This window comes from Chaetodon trifascialis, chromosome 20 (assembly GCF_039877785.1).
Source record: "Chaetodon trifascialis isolate fChaTrf1 chromosome 20, fChaTrf1.hap1, whole genome shotgun sequence".
NCBI lineage: Eukaryota > Metazoa > Chordata > Actinopteri > Chaetodontiformes > Chaetodontidae > Chaetodon > Chaetodon trifascialis.
Window position 1 is genome coordinate 19,593,171 of NC_092075.1, and position 14,416 is coordinate 19,607,586.

General features: G+C 42.7%; 1 protein-coding gene across 2 annotated transcripts; it reads left to right on the forward strand.

Annotated features, from left to right (window-relative positions):
- The first annotated feature begins 1,806 nt into the window (after window positions 1-1,806).
- nars1 (asparaginyl-tRNA synthetase 1) lies at window positions 1,807-12,054 on the forward strand. Of its 2 annotated transcripts, none has more exons than XM_070988919.1 (15): window positions 1,807-1,998; window positions 3,279-3,361; window positions 3,502-3,567; window positions 4,036-4,128; window positions 4,255-4,344; window positions 5,070-5,148; window positions 5,268-5,338; window positions 5,514-5,600; window positions 6,370-6,591; window positions 7,428-7,627; window positions 8,853-8,988; window positions 9,292-9,405; window positions 9,899-10,030; window positions 10,536-10,667; window positions 10,980-12,054. In XM_070988919.1, the coding sequence occupies exons 1-15, from the start codon at window positions 1,956-1,958 to the stop codon at window positions 11,109-11,111; spliced, it is 1,680 nt and encodes a 559-aa protein (XP_070845020.1). In that variant the 5' UTR covers window positions 1,807-1,955; the 3' UTR covers window positions 11,112-12,054. The 2 variants fall into 2 exon arrangements, with proteins under 2 accessions (XP_070845020.1, XP_070845021.1); XM_070988920.1 differs by having other exon boundaries at window positions 1,807-1,977.
- The last annotated feature ends 2,362 nt before the right edge of the window (window positions 12,055-14,416 follow it).

The window sequence follows — 14,416 nt, forward strand, 5'->3', positions numbered from 1 at the left end:
CATCAGTCGTTAGACCCTCAGTTAAGATGTGTCAGTGATGTGGTCACAGCTTGTTTCCAACACTCCCTCACACCGCTGGAGCTGAAGGCGTTGGCTGGAAAAGAGACAGACATGAACTTCAGTTCCATTCTGTATATTTTGTACATCAGAAAAAGTCCCTGGTCCAGGAGATCTCTTTCAGTGTCAACACAATCATCATGGTCACAGTATATTACAATGCTCTCAGTTAATCATTTCTATTGATATTAACATAGGCCCAGCTGTCCACATATGAACCAACTGAAGACAACATCCAGTAGTCTAGAAGTCTGTGTGGAAATGGATAACTGTCTACATCAAAAGCAGCACATTCAGCAGAAATTCAAGCATTATTTGGCTGAAGAAGTAGGAGTGGAATAATATTTTAGTTTTAGATTTTCAACAAAAGAGAAAATCTGTGCATTTGAAATATTGGGTAAAAAGTTTGTTTTGTTTGTATTTTCAGTCACACTCAATGAACTAAGGTGCACTTTGGAGTCAAGGGCCACAGCTAATGAAAACATGAAAGAAGTTTCCACTGCACTCTTAGTCCTGAGTGAGGACTTTTTTAATACTTGGTTTTTGTGAACGATTTTTAAGCTCTTTGTGCTTTAGCTTCTTGTCATGTTAGCAAATTTAGTTGAGGACCTAAAGAAGACAGGACTCCAGGCAGCTCACTGCTATGCCAGACCTGAAGATGTGGCCTGTGATCTCTGCACTGGGAGAAAGCTGAAAGCTCCTAAGTCCTGTCTGCAGTGTCTGGTTTCTTATTGTGAGCTGCACTTCCAGCCAAACTAAGACTCCCCTGCCTTTGAAAAACACAAACTGGTCAATCCCCACAAGACACTTCAGGAGAACATCTGCTCTCGTCATGGGAAAGTGATGAAGATCTTCTGCTGCACTGATCAGCAGTGTATTTGTTACCTCTGCTCTATGGATGAGCATGAAGACAGTCTTAGTCTGAGCAGAATGAACCGAGAGGAGGGGAGAGAAACCAGGACAGAGAGGAAGATGTGAAGCTGCTTCAGCAGGAGGTTGAGACTATCAACCACTGTGCTAATAAAACTGAAAAACAGCAAGATCTGATAACATTTTCGTGAAAACCTTGCAGAGGTAACATACGAGGTGCCAGGTGTGCTTCAACCTTTTGGCCCTTTTCTGTTTCAGGATGATAATGTTGTCGTCTGTCTCTGTCCAGTCTGGTAAAGCTGCAGATGTCCAAGCGCTTAAACATGTTTGTTCCAGTTTTGATATTGCTCACATCCTGACGGGGTGACCCCACAATGTGCTTAATCCTTATTCACAGACATGGCGTTGCAGATCACATTTTATCAGATCTTCTGGCATCAGTGAGCTTCAAGATGGTGCAGTAGATCATTGAGCTTAGGAGAAATGCTGAACTGGAGCAGCTCTCACACACAGGGGATCAAGGTTTCGACACAATTACACCTTGCTGTCACATCTCAGTGAAGCTACAGACTTAACTAGCATCAAAATCTGTTCTCTGCTGTACACTGGAAATGTGATTGCAGCTGTACGAGAGATCAGAGATAAATTACAGGACATTCTTAATTAGGAATGGGCCAAAATCTTGAGATTTGAGTAAATGTTTCATCGCCACAGGCGCAACCGAAGAGGGGAATTCGTACAATATTCATGTAAAATCAGAGCAAGCACCAATCAGATTTGACTTTGTGGAAGTGACGTTTTCACGTAACCCAATCAGCACCGGTGAACTGCACAGAGAGGAAGTAGCATGCACGCCTCTTCCTGCCCTTCTCTGTCATACAGCGTGTTTCGGCTGGGCTGATGCAAAGTTGCACTTCCGCTGCACAGGGGATATCGCCGCCGGCCGCTTCTGGGGTTTAATTTCCATTTTTTCAATAGAATTTTATTCGCTCCCCTCCTCAGCGGACTGTCATAGTACCTGGGCTGACATGGCGACGGAGATAATTACAGGTGTGGATCAAATCTCAGTTGGTAAGGAAGAAAATTAGTTTACCCAAAGCTAGCCAGCTCGTGAGCTAGCTCTCAGAGACGTGTGTCTTTCATATTGCATCAGTTGCTGTGATTTTAGCAGTTAGCATGTTGATACACGCTGGTATCTGTTTCTGAAGGTCTCTTTTGGGTATCTTTTTGTAATAGAGTATGTTTACACAGTCACCCGAATGCGTGCCAGTCTCAGTTTAAAGTCAGAGCCAGACACAGAGTATTGTAGGCTAACCTTTAGCTATGACAGCTGTCAGTTTGCAATGCTGCAGTTAAGGCTGCGCCACTCACTTCACTCGGTGTATGAAACCGACCTCGCTTTGTAATTATATTGTTGTTGTTTTTTTAGTCAACGGCTGATGTAATACAATCAGCACGATCGCGGCCTGTAACGTATTTGAGCAATTTACAAGAAACTAGTCACATTTACTCTCAATTCTCTGCGTGGTACCACGTACAGTGTCAAGATAGTCGGTGTCCACCCAGAGATACCTACGTTTGCAATGTCTGTCCCAAGCAAAGAGTTAAAGCCTGCTGATCTACACAACTTCAGATTTGCTGGGTCGATAAAATAATTTCTGATGATATAAATAAAAGTGTGGTAAAGTGTGGATTTTCGTGGAAATCTTGCGGAGGTAACGTACGAGGTACCAGGTGTGCTTCAACCTTTTGGCCAAATTCTGTTTCAGGATGATAATGTTGTCGCCTGGCTCTGTCCAGTCTGGTTAAGCTGCAGATGTCTACGCGGCTAAACATGTTTGTTCCAGTTTCGATATTGTTCACATCCTGACTCACCCCTCACCAAGGGGGTGGCAGTTTTACTGGAAACGGACTTTTTCTGAGAATCCGTTCACTTTCACTTTTCTTTCATTGAACTTCACACTTTGAGCAGTGTGGGGGGGGACGGACTCTGGACTTGATGCTGAACCATTCAGAAAGCACACTGACCTGACATCAGCTGTGATGCTGATGACAGTGGTCATTTCAGCAAAACCAGTAATCAGCTAGAAATTTCACAAGTTCAACTGTGTGTGTGTTAATCCTTATGAGTAGCCCGACATGCCATTTTATTTTGAACATTGATAAATGTGGTCATATTCTATATTTCAGCACATACCATGGAAAGTCAATACCAGCAGTAGGCAAGTCAGTGAAGAAGATGCAAATCTATAATCTATAATAATTTCCTAAAACACGTGCAATAAATCTTACACAAGTACTATATATGACCGGGAGAGAGTGCTGTTTCTCACCCTGCCTCTGTTTTACAGGTGAGGTGTATGTGTCGGACAAATGTGGCAGCGACCAGGATGGAGATGGCACAGAGCAAAAACCCTTCAAAACTCCTCTCAAGGTAATTTAGTTGTATGCAGGCAGGTGTTGTTTAAAAGAAGAAGATAATGAATTGATAATTGTTCCACTGGTTGATCCAGTTGCACTAAGATGTCATTGTCTCATTGCATCTCATTGTTTCTAATGAACAAATCCTCACAGGCTCTGCTGTTTGCTGGGAAGGAGCCGTTCCCGACCATCTACGTAGACTCGCAAAAGGAGGAAGAGGTTGGTTTAAGAACATCTTTTTCTCATCTCTTAGTTTTCATGTTAGTCCTCATCGTGTCGCCCTGCTGCATACACAGGAGAAGACTGCCTTGTTTTAGATAGGAAAGAAAGCCTCTCTTCACTGTTTCCTATGCAGGTTTATTCCAGCCAGAGCTGCAGCGTTCATTTTCACTGTTTAGTCTACCCTCTTCATCTTTCACTTGAATGACTTTGTCACTGTGGTCAGCTGCTGCAGTGCAATAAAAACCTGCACAATCAGGTCATGACACAGTAGATAATCAATAGATCACCTGAAGTAGACAAAAAAAAGTAATGAAAGAAGAAGATGATTAAACATAACATGTAACCCACCGACACTGTGTGCCTCAGAAGAAACCAACATACTTGCCGCTCTTATTTAACATTAATTCATTGAATTGATCTTGAATTTGTCTCTTCATGATTGAGATTCTTGTCTCTTCTTGTCAGCGTTGGGCAGTGATCTCTAAGACACAGATGAAGAATGCAAAGAAGGCCTTTAACCGTGAGCAGATGAAGTGTGATGCCAAAGACAAGAAGGAGGTGCGTGCTCTTCCTTTCTCATCACAGCAGCTCCTGTTAGAGCAGCGCAAAACAGACGGTTTGGTTTCTGAGGAACTTCATGTTTTTACCATTTTGTTTGTTTTTTACTCCATGTTTGTTGTGCAGGCAGAGGACTTCGAGAGGAGAGAGAAGAACCTGGAAGAAGCCAAGAAGATCGTCATTGAGAAGGACTCGAGTCTGCCTGAGCCTGAAACCGTCAGTCATTCACGTTTCATATTAGTCGTAATGCACTTGATGAGTGTTGGTGCACGTAACCACATGAACTTTGTTCCTACATGTGTGCATAACTCATTAAGATGTTATCATTGTGCTATATTACCATTTCAAACATTCTTAAAAAATCTGTGTTAAAATGTATGACAAGCAGTTTGTGAATGGAGTCGTTCAACAAGCAGCTCGCCTGGCTCGAATGCTCATAACAAATCTTCCTGTTAGCAGCCATAAAGCTCACTAATGGACATGATGTATTTTGTCTATTTAATCTGTACAAAAAACAAAAAATATATATGCTGCTGCAGGGTTTCTTAGCTGGGAGCAGAGATTCCAGTCTTTGTGCTGAGATTACATTTAATGGACAGATATGAGGGAGGTGTCAATCTTCTCTTCTTATTCTCTGCCAGAAAGCAATAAGTGTACTTTCAAACTGCTCCTCTAAGCAGTTATCCACTAATAATAACTAAATAGGGGGGTTTCAATAAAGCGTCACCATCATGGGATTGTTTTTAATCTTCCTCTCTTGCTTTTACTGTTCATTTCTGTGCATCATCTTTTGAAATTAATTTTATCTGTTTTGAAAAGGCCAGCGTTAGATTTTTCTGAATACGGTTAGAGCTGAGTACATTTTTCTATACTAGCACCTTTACTGGAGTTTCATTCATTGGGTTAATGGGTTAAAGATGAGTGTTAACTGTGTTTTGCAGGTCAAGATCCATCTACTGGAGGCCAAGAGAGACCAGAGAGTCAAAGTGTTTGGATGGGTTCATCGCCTCAGGAGACAGGGTGAGGAGCCTGACACATGAAAACACAAATAGGTCCACATGTTCAGAAACCTCTTTTTACTGAATCACACTGCTGAGTGTGAAGATGGTCCTTCACTCTGTGTTTTTTCCTTCAAACAGGCAAGAACCTGATGTTCATTGTGCTGAGAGATGGAACCGGTTTCCTCCAGTGTGTCCTGACTGATAAACTGGTACAACTTAATAAATGACCATTTGACGCTTTTTACAATGAGCTACATCACCGTGCATCACTTTTAAATGAGTAATGTGACACAGAGAATAAAGTTTAGCCAAAAGAAAACATAGTTTAAGTCCTCCACATGATGGCTAACTAACACTGACTTGTTTTCTTGTTTTGGTCTTCAGTGCCAGTGCTATAATGGCGTGCTGTTGTCTACAGAGAGTACTGTAGCTCTGTACGGGACCGTCACTGCAGTTCCTGAGGGGAAACAGGTAAACACACTTGCTACACAACAATCAAAACCCGCAGTGCCAGGTCAGTCAGGAAGTGAGACACGTTTGCATGTGCTGTAGTAACCTGACTATTTGGGATCACTGTATCACAATACAGAGCTTTTTCTGACAGCACAAACTTACCCGAAGAGTCAAACATGCAGCTGGGGAAACTGATTTTGTTTTTTATTTCTAGAAGCTACTTCGTTTCCTTGAATGCAGTTCCTTTGAATTCAGGGATTGATCCCTGTGTGAGGGTCTCTCTTGTCAACCCAAAGCTCTGCTGTCCCTCCGTGAAGCCTCTGTCCTGGACACGCTCACATGGATAAAGCTGATTAGAAACCAGCGTTCTCCACAAGAAAATTCCCTACCGTGATTATGGAAACATAACATATCTGTCACATATGATTGGAAATTGAATGTTAGTCAGACAGAACAAGACATTTGAAGAGGTCACGTTGGGCTTTTTGATGAGCTTTTTTAACTATTTCTTGACTGAGAAAGTCAGGAAATGTCCAAAAATATTGCAACAGTAGAGAATAGACAGACAATGTACTGTTTGATTTAAAAGACAGATTAATGGATAATGAACTGAAGAGATAGACTTGGTTCTGTTTCTGTTAAGACTTAACAGTTTATCATCTTTTTCTAACGTCATGGGGTGAAATAATGAAATTCTGCAAGATTCACAAGGACGTACATGCTGTAACAGTGCAGGATGGGGGCAGTGTAAGGACGTTTTCAGTGAGTTTTTGTCTTCTGCTCCCAGGCGCCTGGAGGCCATGAGCTGCACTGTGACTTCTGGGAGCTGGTTGGCCTAGCTCCGGCAGGCGGGGCCGACAACCTGCTGAACGAAGAGTCTGACGTGGACGTCCAGCTGAACAACCGGCACATGCTGATCAGAGGGGAGAACGTCTCCAAGATCCTGAGGGTCCGATCCACCGTCACACAGTGCTTCAGGGACCACTTCTTCAGCCGTGGTTACTACGAGGTGAAGCACACCAACTGAAATGACCAAAGTCTTTACGTATGACAAAGAGCAATGCATAAAACATTCAGTCAGACGGCTTTCCCAAGTGTTGGCCTTCGCCTCAGTGGTGTGCAGCTTTTTCTTCTGATCCTCTTTTGGGTTCTGTGTAGCTGAAAAACACCTTCCTAAAAAGCTATTTTGCCTATTTGGGAATTCCAAATGTGTCCTAAAATCTTTTTATTTGCTGCAGTGCGGTTTTCCTAGAGTGAACCAATTTGAGGCAGGTTGCCTTTTTTCTACTTTGTTTGAGTTGGCAACATGTTTGATCTGCAAATGTCTGCATGGAGCTTAGGTTTGTAGTCTTTCACTGATTTCCTTATCTAATTTATTTGATGGCGTGAACAGTAAGTTTTGGCTTTGGTAGCGTATTATCAAACATGAATGTAGTACCAGATCTGTTTATCTAATCCAAATCCTTTCAAATCCTTTGTTGACTGTATGGAGTTATCTTGAAGTTGTAATCCTTAAGATTTCAGTCAGACTCAAGTGTGGTTCAATACTACAGTAAACACTCCATGAGCAGCTACTGTGTCAAGAGAAGTGCAGTTGTATCTGTTTACAGTGCAGCCAGACAAACTCATGTGGATTTGATTAAGAAGTCCGTCAATGGTAAGTACAGGTGTGATGTGGTTTCAAGCCGCACACAAAAGATTCCATGAGAGATGGATCACCCTGAGATCTAAACAAATCCAGCTGCCTTCCCTGTCGAGTCTGACAGAAGATAGACGCGTTCGGTTTCAGACAGAATGACCACCGGATCACAGGCTCTTGAACCTCTGTATGTTTTCTGGCTCTAGATCACTCCTCCGACCTTTGTGCAGACTCAGGTGGAGGGCGGCTCCACACTGTTCAACCTCAACTACTTTGGTGAGCAGGCATACCTGACACAGTCCTCCCAGCTCTACCTGGAGACCTGCATACCCGCCCTGGGCGACACCTTCTGTATCGCCCAGTCGTTCCGGGCCGAGCAGTCCCGCACCCGCAGACACCTGTCTGAGTGAGTATGATCTTATTCTTACGTTAGCTGCTACTAGCATAACACTTCAAATCTTTGACCAAACTGTAAGAGGTCTAGTTGCATTGTGGGTAACGCATGGGCACCGTTTAGACGAGGAAGAAGAATGTGTGGAATTAAAAAGACGATATGTCTGGTTCTGCTGCATCTATTTTCATCCTATAGCAGCCCTTGGAATGACGATTCATGAGAGTCGACTGATGCATAAGGTCCTTTATTAATCTTGTTGAACTCCTTACGGCACCGTGAAACTGTTTTAAAAACATGCATGCAAATAAACATGTAAGATAAATATTTCACAATGCATCAAAAATATCTACATGATAACAATAAAACAATTCACACACAACGCGTACCTCGCTGCGCTCTCCAAGGAATGCGTAATTTAAAAATCCATGATTGAGATATGCTCCGCGAGTGATCATCAAACAAGCAGGCGTCTATAACAGTCGCGCGGCACTAAGTCCGCGTTCATCACACATCTGAACCCAAAGAAAACACGAAATAATACAAAAATCCAAAATACCAAAGAAATAATCTAACCCGGCTCATGCAACGCCGAGTCAGCTGCAGCCGCCTTGACAGCTGTAATTACAACTGGATGTATTACGTCATCATGGCGGCAGTCAGTTCTGGGCAACTTAAATATTTGCAGCCCAAGTCAAACATATACAGAAATCAATAATTCACAGAAATGTTTACAATTAATACTGCCCACATTTGCTTAATCTTCTTTTAATCGTTTCCATTTTAATATATAATAAAATTACATTTTGGCCTTTTACACATCCTTTTTTAAAAAACTGTCCAATCTAAGTCCGAGTCCAACGGTGGATTAATCCCTCAGCAGCCTGAATGTAGCGTCACTTCCTTTCTGAAGCCCTCTAGGCTTCAGCCACGTCACAATAGTGGGTTCACCTGCTCACAGCTGTGTGAACGCTGAGCGCTGTCTGCTGATAACACACTATAGGGAGCAGCACAAGTGCAGTGTGGCATTCTCACAACAGAGTGGGACATGCATTAGCACAGCTACTGCACAGCACAGTAAATCAGATTGCAAAATTATTATAAATGAGTAATATTGATTACATGAGAGCCACTCTCTGGATTTCAGTTAGACTCATCCCTGTGCATCGATGAAACTCATTTCAGTCTTGTAAGCTTCTAAGCCTTTCTCGCTGATTATTCATTTATTTTCCGTGTTCAGGTACACTCACATCGAGGCCGAGTGTCCCTTCATCTCATTTGAGGATCTGCTGAACAGACTGGAGGATCTGGTGTGTGATGTGGTGGACCGAGTGCTCAAATCCCCTGCTGCAGAGCTGCTCTATGACATCAACCCCGTATGTCATGTTTTGTCCAATATACTTGTTTGTGTGTGTTCAAGCTATAACGGGGTGTGTTAACAGTTAATTACTCCTTTAAAAAAAATTAATGATTGATAGAACATTCATCGCTTATACATGTTGATGACTGACAGAGTAGCAAACAAGAGCAGTGGTTGTAAAAAATCTCACTTCAAGGTCCGTTATGTAGCTGATCTGGAGCTTTTGATCACATGATCTTCATAAGCAGATGGAGTTGATATCTTGACAGCAGTGTTGATATTTTCTTTAATGTTTTTTTTTTTTTTTTTCTTTCCCCAGAACTTCAAACCCCCCAAGAGGCCGTTCAAGAGGATGAACTACTCTGAAGCCATCGAGTGGCTCAGAGAACACGACATCAAGAAGGATGACGGCTCCTACTACGAGTTTGGAGAGGTGACAACTGAACACAACACACGCACGCACGTACACACACACACACACACACACACATACACACCCCCATCAGAATATCTAACACACTCATTGTTCCCCAAACAAGTTTTTGTCAGCAGCACTCATCATGACACACTCCCTTGTCAGCATTCTCTTGCGAGTGTGTTGTTAGTTTTTGACAAGTAAATTGGCGTCCACGTGGTTATTGATTGAGGCTGAATGTGATTTAGTTGTGTAGCAGGTAGTTAAAGAGCTCACAGTTGAGCAGTTCAGTTGTTTTATTTCCTGAGCGTCTGTGGAGCTGCAGGTCATCAGATCCAGTCAGTCATGAAGCTCTCAGCAGTGTTCAGGCGCACCTGTAGGAGCCATGGCTGTGAAGTGCAGCCCTGCTGAATGTCTGAAACATGTGACCAACACTTCCATTGGATTGTTTTTTTTCAAAGGTTGAGGAAACTGTCCCTCAAACTGTGTTTTATACTTGTCTCACTCTCAGGACATCCCTGAGGCTCCAGAGAGGCTGATGACAGACAGCATCAACGAGACCATCCTGCTCTGTCGTTTCCCTGCTGAGATCAAATCCTTCTACATGCAGCGCTGTGCTGAAGACAGGCGCCTCACTGAGTCGGTACGAACCGCTTGAATCTGTATGAACTTTGGGCACAGACCATGGAGGTGTGTCTGCGTTTGGACATCTTAATATACACAATGACTCCATTGAACGCATGAATGAGACATAGAGTCTGCAGCCATGTTAGTGACTCTGCACAATGCTAACATGCTGATGTTTTACAAGTGTAATGTTTACTATGTTCACCACCTTAGTTCATCATGTTTGGCTGATGTCATTAGTTTGAAGGTATTTGGCCAAATTTCATCCATCCAACAGTTGAGACATTTCAGTCTTGACTGAAATTGGTTGAACAAGCAACCTGCTGACTTCGCTCTAACTGAAATGGAATGGTAACCCTTGGAGCTGATGTGTGGAGCTCAGACCCTGGGGCCTTGAAGTGAAACTCCACCTGAAGACAGATTTTGGGTGTCACATTAAAGCTGTGCAGGAAGCCTTGAAGTTATTTTCTAACTGATGAGCTGGTGTGTGTGTGTCTGTGTGTGTTTGGTCTGTGCTGCAGGTCGATGTGTTGATGCCAAACGTTGGCGAGATTGTCGGAGGCTCGATGCGTATCTGGGATGCTGAGGAGCTGCTGGAGGGATACCAGAGGGAGGGAATCGACCCGACCCCCTACTACTGGTACACTGACCAGGTAACCGAAAACTGAGGGCTTCTTTTCTGTTTGGTTGGCTCTTTGGTGCAGAAAGGAACATTTTGTTCAACTGTATTAGAACTGAAAGGATTTTGATAAAGGATTCATCATTTAAGTGAGTTTATATGACGCCCCTTGCCTCACTGCATCACTGTGTGTGTGTGTGTGTGTGTGTGTGTGTGTGTGTGTGTGTGTGTGTGTGTGTGTGTGTGTGTGTGTGTGTGTGTGTGTGTGTGTGTGTGTGTGTGTGTGTGTGTGTGTGTGTGTGTGTGTGTGTGTGTGTGTGTGTGTGTGTGTGTGTGTGTGTTTCAGAGGAAGTACGGCACATGTCCACACGGGGGTTACGGTCTGGGTCTGGAGCGTTTCCTCACCTGGCTGCTGAACAGACACCATATCCGAGACGTCTGCCTGTACCCACGATTCATCCAGCGCTGCCGCCCCTGAACACTGACTCACTCTCCTACGCGCACACACACACACACACACACACACTTAATCACACACATTCGGACCTGGCATGTAGCAGCGCTCTGTTAGCCATAAAATGTGTCACTTCAAAATTAATCATATAACAAAGAATTCAGTTTTGTCCCTTTTGCTGTTTTACCTTCTGTAACCACGATAATTCTGAACAGTAAACCGCATGATGTCTCACTACAGACAGCTCTGTAACTGCTTCCTCCTCGTTCGCTATGACTCGAAACCTTTCTGCCTCTGTTCTTGTTGGCCAATTATTTAACCAGTAGTAACTAAGAAACTATGTTCATCAGAGACAAAAGAGACACTTTTTCTGGCAAACTTGATGTCTTTCTCACCAGTAGGAGATGCGTTCTCATAATAACCAGATATTCTTAGATGAATTCAATGCACTTCTGTAGAAAACTTATCAAATTTACAAGAAGTTTCAGTTATCATTACAAAGTATTTACGTATTCAAGATGTGCAGAAAGGAGAGTGTAAGCAGATGAGTCTGTGGACCAACATCCTGCCTTGGTGATATCTGTATGTTAGTTTTGATGTTAAAACAGTGAAGATATGATCCATCCCAGTCGTGAATAATGCAGCGCTGCCACACACACTATTGGTCCCATTATTGTACTGAGCAACCACCGCCCTGACTCCTGTTGGTGGGTGGCTGATGGTTATACTGTCACTGGTTGGGTAAAACTTCAAAAAGAAAAAACAGAAAAGAAAAGAAAAAAGCTTTTGTGCACTTCTCGTGTATTTGGGAGCATTTCAGTTCTTGACAGAACAGAGTCGGGCTTGGAAATGAAGGGAGAGCAGCAGCCTGTCCATCAAATGATTGTGATTGATGTCTCCAGTTCTCTGTCTGCCTCTTCATATGAAAATACTACTCAATAACTGCAGCTAATAAAATGATTTAAACTCGTTTGAGAGTTTTTCCTTCAGATGGGATTTATTACATACTTGTTTTGATCATTAGGTTTTCCTTCCACACCAGACTTCACCCTTGACTTTAAGTGGTGGCTAATGGCAAAATATATCACTCACCTACTGACTATTTAATTTTCTATTTTATTTTTCTTTATCTTACAGCAAACCAAGTTCATTTATATAGTACCCTTCAAATATAGACGTTCAAAGTACAAAAGGCATTAAACAGGTAAAAGGACACTTAATTACAACTAAAAACAATGAAATGAAACAGAGATATTAGCTTAACTTCTAGTTCTATCATTTTTTTCCCCTAAATCAGCATTATTGACATTTTCCTTTAAGAGCAATGATCCACAGCCAGCTGTTAGCTTGCAAGCAGCAACCAATCAGCAGCTGATTGTTGAAATGACTGATGCTGCAGTTTTTCTAATGGCCACTAGATGGTGATCCAATGAAACTTCCTGTTACGAGTACGACATAAATGGAGACACATTGAACCTCTCTATCCATCCATCCATTGTCTATACCCAACTATCCCTTTCCAGGGTTGCAGGGGGGCTGGAGCCTATCCCAGCTGTCAACGGGCGAGAGGCGGGGTACACCCTGAACCGGTCGCCAGCTGATCGCAGAACAACATATACCGACAAACAACCATTCACGCTCACACTCACACTTATTAACCTAATGAGCATGTTTTTGGTCTGTGGGAGGAAGCCAGAGTGCCCGGAGAGATCCCACGCATGCACAGGAAGAACATGCAAACTTCACACAGAAAGGCCCTACCGGACCCGGGGATCGAACCAGAGACCTTCTTGCTATGAGGCAAGCACGCTACCTGCTGCGCCACCGTGCCGCCCTGAACCTCTAGAAATACAAATAAAAGAAATAATTTCTGACAGTGGAGCGACGTTGGCTCTGATGATGACAGACAGACAGACAGACAGACAGACGTGTGTATGTGAGGACTTCCTTCTTTTGGAGCTTGTGTTTTCATGCTTTGTGTGTATATTAGTTTAAACACACTTCCTGTTTCCTCGTTGACTTTCCAACCTGCTCCATTCACAGCTTCAGATGTCAGTTCTAGAAAAACTGGTCTCATTTGAAAGAAAGCTGAGCCGTTAAGTTCCTTTAGGACAAACCTGCTCAAAGAAATGCTCTCCAGGAAGACAAACAATCTCTATTTGCCAACTGTTTGTGGCTGACAGTTACACAGACGGATTGAAAATCCAGCTGGTGCTGCTTTTATTTTCTTAAAAGTTAATTTTCATAAAGCGGTCTGTATTCAGTGACAGACTGTGTTAGCTAGTACAGCTGCACAGAGGTGTCAGTGTCTGTAAGTGTTCACCCAACAAAATAATCTGTACCTGTATTCAGACAGAAGGCTGAAAACAATGTGTTCTCTACCAGAAAACATTAAATCAGGCTAATGTATTTTCTGTGATTCATTGTTTGTGCAATATAATTAATAACGCAGTATATTTATGATATATATTTCCACATCCTCATTCTGTAATTGTCATCTCACTCGCTGTTTATTTATTTCTTATCAAAATACATTTTATGACCTCAACATTGAAAATAGAAACGGTAAAGATAGAAAAATGTCTCAAAGGGAGCAATATTTAGCTCCAATGGTGGTTCATGTTACTTGATGTGTTAACATTACAACAGTTTGCAAGGGAAATGTGCAAATGGAAGAGTACTAGACTATCATACTCAATGAATATGGATGACACTACTGGAACAGCACGCCACCGAGCCCTGATGTCCAACCCACAATAAAACCCATCTGTACAGACAGATTTTGAAGCATGTGCATACAAAAAATTGTTGCCTGACCTTTCTTACTTTATATTCTCACCCGTTCACTCAGCCTCTCTGTCCTAGTAAAACCAGTTCACTCAGCCTCTCTGTCCCACTATAACCCAGTCCTCTCAGGCTCTCTGTCCCACTATAACCAGTCACTCAGCCTCTCTATCCCACTATAACCAGTCCACTCAGCCTCTTTGTCCCACTTTGACCAGTCTTGTGATCCTCTCTCTAACGAGCAGCTTCAGCCAGAAGTATTATTAGTACTTTCCTGAATAACGTATTTGGGTACATCCCTCTGATCTACATGAAACATGTTCCTGTGCACTTTTTGTATTCTTATCAAATCTAATCCACCTGATTGGCTGCTCTTCATGAATGTATCCTAATTACTTGCAAGTCGTTACTTACAGATTTTAGGAAAGAAGGTGCACCGTATGGCCAAAAGTACGTGAAAATACAGACCCAGAAAAGTACAGCATGTGGGTTAGGGTTAGTAGTGTGGTATGTACTAATGACATAATTGTATCAGTCCTCCTCCC